General features: G+C 45.5%; 2 protein-coding genes across 2 annotated transcripts; both read left to right on the top strand.

Moving 5' to 3' along the window:
• Window positions 1-314: 314 nt before the first annotated feature.
• cplx3b (complexin 3b) lies at window positions 315-4,478 on the top strand (the record flags this gene model as incomplete). Its single annotated transcript, XM_080843650.1, has 3 exons — window positions 315-475; window positions 3,717-3,804; window positions 4,254-4,478. The coding sequence occupies 3 exons, from the start codon at window positions 315-317 to the stop codon at window positions 4,476-4,478; spliced, it is 474 nt and encodes a 157-aa protein (XP_080699776.1).
• Window positions 4,479-8,076: 3,598 nt separating this feature from the next.
• Window positions 8,077-8,883, top strand: LOC308369597 (growth arrest-specific protein 1; the record flags this gene model as incomplete). Its single annotated transcript, XM_080844094.1, has 1 exon — window positions 8,077-8,883. The coding sequence occupies one exon, from the start codon at window positions 8,077-8,079 to the stop codon at window positions 8,881-8,883; it is 807 nt and encodes a 268-aa protein (XP_080700220.1).
• Window positions 8,884-9,131: the final 248 nt, after the last annotated feature.

The following is a 9,131-nucleotide window of genomic DNA, read 5'->3' as shown; positions in this document are numbered from 1 at the left end:
TCAAACTTGTTGACTCAGACCTCGGCTGCTCTTCAGAAACTAACCTTGCCGCGGTGGAGGAGCTGTCCGCTGACGTTAGTGCTGAAACGTTAATCGCCTGACCCCGTTTGGAGGACACATCTCGTGAAACTGTTTGGGGGTGCCTTGTTTTGTTCCAGTGTACGAATGAGCGTGTTCTTGCAGTGACCAGGTTTGAAGTGCCTTAGCTGGATTTACACTGCGCCCCGCTGGACTTCTCCAAGGCGACCTTTCCACAACTCCTGTGTGAAGGGAAGTGTTACACCGGTACATAAAGGACCACGTATAACGGCACGATGGCTTTCATGGTCAAACAAATGGTAGGGGGACAGCTGAAAACCCTCAAAGGAGATCTGGGAGTGGACAAACCGGAAGGCGGCGAGAAGACAGAGGCGGCCGCAGCAGGGATGACCCAAGAAGAGTTCGAACAGTATCAGCAGCAGGTAGAAGAGGAAAAGTAAGCATAAGGCTTGGTAATACGGGCTGGTCGTGAGTTTCTTGTAATAGCCGATAGGGATTTTATTAACTGCAGCCACAAAAGAAGAGTTGATGGGAGATAAATGACAAGTTGGGCGCAGTGCTTGAGTTGTCCCCCGTGCGCCACGCGCTTATTTGCGCGACGGTGCGATCCACAGCTCGCTCTCGTACGCACAGCTGCTTCCCCTGCTCGAGGAGTTTGCGCTCGCGTTTGATATTGCGCTCCATTTCCCCGTTTCTTGGATTTCTCCTAATTAAGGAGCAGGACATTATTTTGCCTCAGAAAATCCTGCCGTGCTTATTAGCAAATCGCAGGTGCAGCAAGGTATAACTGTAAGGATGATAATTAATATCATTAAACGGCCATATTTTACACGAGAGACGGTGAGAAATTAGGGCGGATTTTCATACCGTATACATATTTAGCAGTCATATAAATACTTTTGCGATGCCTCCAACCAATACAGGATTATCATAAATGCAAATTGATGTAACCAAAAGGATCCGTTTGCGAGAGCGTTGTGCAATAGGCTATGAGTGATTTTATTCTTCGGTGATTCTTGAGCATTTTTTACCAACTCAGTTAGTCCATATATTTTAACACAGTGAAGAGAATGCAATATTACTGAAATGTTAATCGAATTGAAATGTGTGAATAATGTGATATTTAGGGTGTGACTCATATCTGTATGTCTATCAGCAAGGTATCAGGGGAAGTAACGGCTTGGCCCTTTTTTTGCGTGGATTGTAAGAACTGGCCTCACATCCCTTGGCACTGCATATGCCCATGCCCACATCCCTTGGCACTGCATATGCATGCTCACATCCCTTGGCATATAATATGCCCATGTAGTTTACTGTCTGCTTGATCCGCGTGTTTTTGTCAGAGAGATAATACCATAATGTGTTTGTAACTCTGAGGTGAATAGCTAGTTATGCGGTATACCGAAACCCCCGAACGGACAGGCAGCCTGTAAGGTGTAGGTGTGTTTAGGAGTCGTGAAGCTTAAATTATAAACGTTTTAATCTAGGCCTGTGCAGTTTATTCAGTCTCTTTTTATTCGACTCAATATTAATTCAGCCATGTTCTACTATTTCCATAACAGTGCCAAGGGTATCTTAGTTACTGGGACGTCTTTCCCATAAAACAAGCGCTGATATACTGATAATAACCTGTGGATGGCATCGCTCTATATACCATGGTGTGTGGCATGACTTTGGACACGTGTGACATTTTAAGGCACAGTTAGCACATCAGCAAGTGTCGTTATAACCCGAGGTGTAGCTCTCACACACCCCCAGTACACGCGACCTCTGTGCGCAATGCCAACGTCTCTTAGCGCCGAATCAGCACCTCTCATTTTATTAACGAGTCCAGAGGTCAAGAGATGACGTGACATCACTGCGCGAAGGTGATGCGACATGACTGGCTGACAACAGGTTCTCCCCCGCTTGCAACATCACCCCTGGCCTTGGTTATGCAACATGAAGAGGTCAAACTGCACTCAGGCGATGATTCCAAATTTCTCTAAATTTACTCTCGTGGTGTTGAGTAATCATGGCCCTGAGCGAATCACCAAAGTCTAAATAAATTCAAAGTATTTGTGTCTCACGAAAATCTACTAAATGTTTTTGAACAGTTTGGGTCCAAACTGGTTTGAGACAAACAGGCCCCAGCTTCTCTCAATTCTTCGTCATCCCAAATCTGCCCCCTACTGGAGACACCAAGAGGCACTACGGACACGCAGCCTAATTACAATTCTGTCATCTTCCTCAGATATGTACTGAGTATTTATAGAATTGTGACAGAAGGCCATAACCACACATGACTAGACTGTGAATGCGGGTTGATTAAGCCATCACATCACCCTTTTTAAAAAGGGCCTTTGACCCTTCAATCCACACGGACCGCAGAACCTGACACTATTATATATAATATGTATATTCCATTTATAATTGGGGTGGGAAAGCGAGAGGGGAAGGGAGTGTGAGAGGGAGAGGGGGTGGAAGAGGGAGAGGGAGAGGGGGTTGGGGGTTGTAGGTGCCCTATACCCTTTGCCTTGTCCAGTGATAGCTGCAGTAATCCATGAGCATCAGCGTGCCAGTCACTCTGAGTCAGTCAGTCAGTCTGTGTGAGTGAGTGTTGCTGTGTGCCCCCCACCCCCCACCCCCCACCCCCCAAAGGAAGGACATCTCTTTACAGAGAGCAGTGGACCGGCAGCTATCCACATCTGAGGCTCACCAGACAGAAAAGCCCTGTGCTCTCTCTCTGTCTCCCTCTCTTTCTCTCTCTCTCTCATTTTCTATCTCTTCCTCTCGTTCTCCCAGTCACACGCTCTCTTTTTCACACACACGCTCTCACAAACAAACAAATTAAGACACAGGCTTCCTGCTGGCCTGGCCTGCAGAGGTCTCCCTATTCCCTGTTCTTCGTGTGTGTGTGTGTGTGTGTGTGTGTGTGTGTGTGTGTGTGTGTGTGTGTGTGTGTGTGTGTTGTGTTGTTGTTGTTTATAGGCTCTCGGGTGTGTTTGGGCAGCCTTTGGCTATCTCTGAGCATACACTGGGGCACTGCTCTTATTTAGGTCAGGCTATCCTACAGTTTGCTTTCCATAGCTGAGGGAAAGCACTGAGCAAACTGTAATCTGCTGTTGGGGTACTGCATAATGTAGGATTGTTGCACTGCATTTAATTGATTAGGCTGATCATTGATTAGGCATATCATTTAAAGACATGGCATGTATTTGCTCATGCTTTACACTGGAATTCACATTTAAAGGAAAGTTTTGGGAATACGTAGGTGCGAAATGGGCAAATGACAATGTCACAGGAACAATGCTTTTAGACATGGAGTCTAAAAGATGTTTGCACATCAAAAACATGCCATTTTCTGAAACAAAAGAGAGTGGCTTGCTCTAGTATAAATATATCTCAGCCCGAGTGGGGATGCATTCTGTGTAGGTAGGACATAGTGACACGCAGTGTCTTAAATACCATGTCATTCTGAAGCATGACATGCCTAATTTCATAGACATGTGGGTGTTAAATCCTGCAGTTTATATGTGGAGGTGGACAGATGATTTAGGAATGTCTTTTCAGCTTATTGGGTAATTATGACACATTTCAAAATCTGTGTGTGTGTGTGTGTGCGTGTGTGTGTATGTGTTTGTGAGTGTGTTTGTGTGTGTTCTCACTGAAGTCTCCTTCGATTAATTTGTTCCCAGGCAGGAGAGAGATGCCAGTTTTGCACAGAAGAAGGCTGAGCGAGCAACAATCCGGACTCACTTTCGGGATAAGTACAGACTCCCAAAGGTGCCCTTGCCAGTCCTTATCACTTATACTTTATTATTCATCACTTATATAGTTATTATTTTAAAACCCCATGACTTCCCTGAAACCACTCAGAATAAAGATTGTTGACAGCAGTCACTGAGGAACACTGACATATTGAGACAAGTCTTTTTTATCTTAAAAATATGACTTACTGTGTTCCCTTTCAATTGCATGTACTCATCCACCCCCTTCACTCTGTCCATCCTCACTGTGCATTTTCTCTCTCTCTCTCTCTCTCTCTCGTTCTTTCTCCCACCCCTGCTCCCTCCCTCATCTCACCATTCCGATTTCCATCACCCCATCCCACTCTTCCCTTTCCTTGACTTCCTCTGCTCGTGCTGTTTTTCTCTCTCTCTCTTTCTCTCTCTCTCTCTCTCTCCCTCTCTCGCTCTCTCTCTCCTCCCGCACCTCCTCTTCTCCTCTTTCAGAATGAGTTGGATGGAGAGCAAATCCAGGCGGCGGGAGATGATGTGGACCTCCCCCAGGACCTGGCCAAGATGATCGCGCAGGACAACCAGGAGGAGGAGTCGAAGTCCTCTGTCCTCGGGCAGTTGACCAACATTCAGAATGTGGACATGGACCACCTGAAGAACAAGGCCCAAGCCACACTAGAGGACCTCAAGAACTCAGCTGAGAAGTGTGCACTCATGTGATCTCTCTTTTGCTCTGTCTCTAACTCTCTCTCTTTCTCTGACTATCTCTCTCTCTCTTTCTCTGACTATCTCTCTCTCTCTTTCTCTGACTCTTTCACCCTCTGTCTTTCATTCATGTATATCTATCTATCTATCTATCTATCTATCTATCTATCTATCTATCTATCTATCTATCTATCTATCTATCTGTCTATCTGTTTATCTATCTATCCATCTATGTATCTATCCATCTATCTATCTATCTATTTATGAGACGTACACTCTGCAGACATAGCTCTAATTGTAGCAAAGTCAAATGCTACTGAGTTCTCCATAAATGTGCCATAGCAAACAAACACACACACACACAACACACACAACACACACACACACAAACTTACAGGCTTTAGCTGCTTATATGCCAGGCACATGAACATGCTCTCTACAATGACACATTATTGGTGACATAGGCTGTTACCTTTGAGTAACTGGTGACACAGAAAAACATTCCTCTCTACTTTCAAGTCCACAGCTGAGGTTTCTCTTCCGATTACTGCCAATAGCTCAAGCACAGCTCAGCTAACTCTGTCCAGTGTGGTGTTCGCAAAGAAACACCACCTCCATGTATTAAAGTTGCTGTTGTACTAAAGGGTGTTCATGTAAATCACTGTTTGCCTGCATCTTTGGCCCTTTTGTGTGTCCATGTTTGTATCCTTGGCTCCAGCTATGGCCTCCATGACCTTTGAACTTTCAACTCCGACCCTTCCAAGTCTCCCCCACCCATGTCCACACAGTGACTTTCAGACACCCAGATAGCCCCGTAGAGCTCTCTGTGTCAGTGGTGCAGTGTTGTGCTGGTGGTCTGGTGACTTTTAGCTGCTACATTTAGTTTTATTTTATTTAAATTTTTGTTTTCCAAATTGAGAGTGATGTTGTATAGTGACTCTGAAACACACACATTCTGCTTCATCCTTTGGAAAATGTCAGTATCCATTTGCCTTCTTTGATCACTTTATTCTCAGTCGCTCTGTTTGCAAACTTCCCTCCATGAAGAGGCAGTCTGTGCTTTTGACTCTTAAGGGGTTATCACTGACTTTTATCGCAGGGGCGACATCTGCAGATACTGTAGTTGATAGTTTCAGTCCAACAAAAATTCATTGTAATTTGTGTCTAACCTCTGGGCTTTTCCATAGGTTTACATGCTCCCAGAGTGAAAAATAAATCAGTTTCTACTGCCCACCTGCAGACAAAAATTATTAAAACAAGCAATAAACAATAAGTTAGTAATATCAGTATCTTTATACAGTTGCAGTTGTGTAAAGACCATTTAAAGACAGATGGGACTCAACATATTTCCCATTGAAATGACATAGATGTTGGACACTGACAGTATTTGTGATCGTATAGATCTGAATACTAACACTTCAGTATTCAGACTTTTCCTTTCCACAGACGTTGATTCCTTTCTGCGCTGTATGACCTCATCCTTTTTTTGACTGTTGAAACTGTAATAAACATGTTTTTGATGTATGCATTATGAGATTTTTCATTATTTTCATATTTGAAATCATGACATTTGTTTAATGGTACTTGCACTTGCACTCGCTTTTACTCTAACTCAAATCCGTTGTTCCATTATTGGACAGCAGGTGGAGCCCGCGTATCCTCGGCGCACCTGCACCTCCAGGTGAGAGCGCTTTTTTACTCAGGTAAACCTATTCAAGCTGTGCATTTACGGTGAGGGTATTTCATAAGTTCAAACTATATATGCTATGACGTTGTTCTGAAATACATTGTTTCTCTTTACCAACACTTTGTTGTTGTATTTATGCTGAGGGTGTTAGACCCGCACTACCCCACTGGGCCTACCGTTGTGTTTTACCGTCGCCGCATTTCAACCTGATGATCAGTGGACAAACTCAAACATGGCGTAACATCACCTCAGCATCCGATTCTTCTATCGTGAGAAGTTTCATTATTGGGTTGGGATTCCTAATCAGCTGTCCACCACCGATATGTCCTTTGACAACTTGAATGCGTTTTTAGATTTGTATTTCATAAGTATGGATAGTTTGGATTTATTATGAGTACGCCGCCTGACATTGTGGTGCTGAAATTACTTTCAAGGTGTTTTACTATTATAAGAGCAAACCTCCCAGACAGTTTCCACAACACTTGCACTGAGGCAACCTTTGAATGCGCAAATGCTTTTTAAAGACACAAAAACGTCCGTTTACAGACGTTTTGAGTAAGCAGCACTCTGAAGTCGACCATCTGGCGCGGTGCAAACGTGGCCAGGTTCTCCACGAGGCGGTCTGAGACTTCGTTTTGTAAAAGAGCCAAAAGGCCCGGGTGTCGCTGTATGCCTCCTCTTTTTTTTTTTGCATCAGGTTCGTTTCCATTTCAATGGCAGGAAAGACGTGGCTATTGGAAGTTTTCGAGTGCGCTTTGAATGGAGAGAGCTGTAAAATATATTGATGCTGAACCTTTCTCTATTGACAGCCCATAGGGCGTGAACAATCTTCAGCACAGAAAGACACAAGGCCACTGCATGGCCAATCTAACACAAAAGAGGTGAAACGGGCCAGAAAATACCATTCTCTTCCATTCTCTCCTATCAGTGAGAGATTTAAACCTTCGGCTGAAGCGGGAAAGGGGCGAGGGTGACCATTATTAGGGACTTAAAGCGTAAACTTCGCAGGGAAGCGGGTTTTTAAACATAGGTTTTACTCTTTGGTTTATCACTAAAAGTGAACAGATTTGTTTTTTTTTCTGTTTTCCAAATTGGAGAGGTGGCTTGCAGATGTGAGCTTCTATCAATGGAATGTGTTCTGTCGGCTGCCTCTTTCCCGAGCGCCTCCAGCTCCCAAAACTTTTTTTCCCTATTTCATAATCAGATGAATGGAACTACTTGAGGGGGACCACACAGCTTGCGAGTTTCATAAACTTTGTACACGTTTTATTTATCCTGTATTTTACGCGCGGATAGCCAGAAAACTCAGAGTTGCCATGGAAATGAGTCCCACGGCTCACTCCTCAATAACGACCAATCCCAGGCGAGGATTGTAAATTGAGAAAGGGGGGAAGGCAAACTTTCTTTTCTGCGGGTGGTGGAGGAGGGGTGTTGTAGAGAAATGCCTAACGAAGCGTGAAGCGTAACTGCAAGAGGGACAAAGACGCATAGCGGGAGAGTATGGCAGTACGGACCACGGACTTATCAAAATACTACGAAAAGGAGAAGACGGAGAAAGAAATGTTCAAACTCTGTTGTTGGAAACATTTCGACGAGTAGGGAGATTAGACGAAGTTCAGCGAAGAGGGGTCTTGTGCTGTGTTCTGAGCAGCGACGTACTTTGGAACTTTATTTTTTCTGGAAAAAGACTGTAATGATTAGCCTCTAAAACTTACCACGCGGTTTGTAGAAATGCGCTGTTTTCTTGATTTACCATAAGCGTTGTCTTCAAACTGGCATAGGTGGATGAAATCCTGTGCCGTCACTATTACTTGTTAGTGTTAAGGAAGAGGAGCTTTGAGTTTGCAGTCAGATCTCCTAAATGCATGAACTGGCTATTTGGTTCATTCTAATCCTGTGTTTTTATTGGGAAGAAGGCCTACATGAATGTCCAGACACCATCGCAGGAAAAGTGCGCATTGGTTAACCAGACGTGCTCCGAGAATGAAACTTTGTTACAGCGCTGTGGCGCTTTTCCTTACGCTCATATTGGTGCTGGACGCGCAGTTAGTTTGCTGGCAAGCACTGCTCCGGTGTCACGACGAGCCAGAGTGTGAGCTCGCCTACAGCCAGTACCTGTCCGCTTGCGAGGGGAACATCCGCGGGTCCAGGCGACAGTGCCCCAGCCACTGCATCAGCGCTTTGGTGAGGCTGAACCACACCATTAATGGCCCTGGCCTGGAGACGTGCGACTGTGGACAGGACGTGTTGTGCCGGAAGTCTAAACAGGCCATCGAGCCGTGCCTGCCCCGGACACAGCCGGGAGGCATCGGATGCACGGCAGCGCGGCAGCGTTGCGAGGAGGATGCCAGCTGCTACTCTTCCCTGACGACCTACTTGGCCTACTGCGGTCAGCTGTTCAACGGCCGGAAGTGCTCGTCGAGATGCAAAAGCACAATTCAGCAAATGCTCTTCATCCCTAACGGCATGCTGCTCAACCAGTGTGTGTGCGACGGCGTGGAGAGACCATTTTGCGAGGTCGTCAAGGAGAACATGAGCAAACTTTGCAACATCGGGGACGGCGGCATCACATCAGACCACGCGGAGGTGGATGACGTCTATGAGGACGAGGACTACGACTTTAAAACGGAGCGAGAGGTGCTGGACCCTGACACAGGGGTTTTGCACTCAGGGTCGCCTGGGATGCCCTGCCACATGGTACTGCTGTTTACGGTCCTCACGCTAACCCTGTAGTGAGCTGACATGACCCCTTGGCTACGTGCCATGGGTCACCTCTGGAATGTTACTGATTGGAAACAGCCTGCCATAGCAAAGAACTTGGGAGTGGTTGATAATGGAATACAAAGTGACTCTAACTTGTAGTTTCTATAAAATGGCAGAGAAGGGCCCCAGCTGCCTGGTGTGTTTGCCTCAGGCAGGACACTGACTGGACTTCAAGCTAGGGGATTATCATCTCAAACTTGTGTCTGGGTAAAATGTTA

This window comes from Sprattus sprattus (genome assembly GCF_963457725.1).
Source record: "Sprattus sprattus genome assembly, chromosome: 8".
NCBI lineage: Eukaryota > Metazoa > Chordata > Actinopteri > Clupeiformes > Clupeidae > Sprattus > Sprattus sprattus.
Note: the sequence above shows the minus strand (reverse complement) of the source record. Positions and strands in the feature narration are given on the sequence as shown.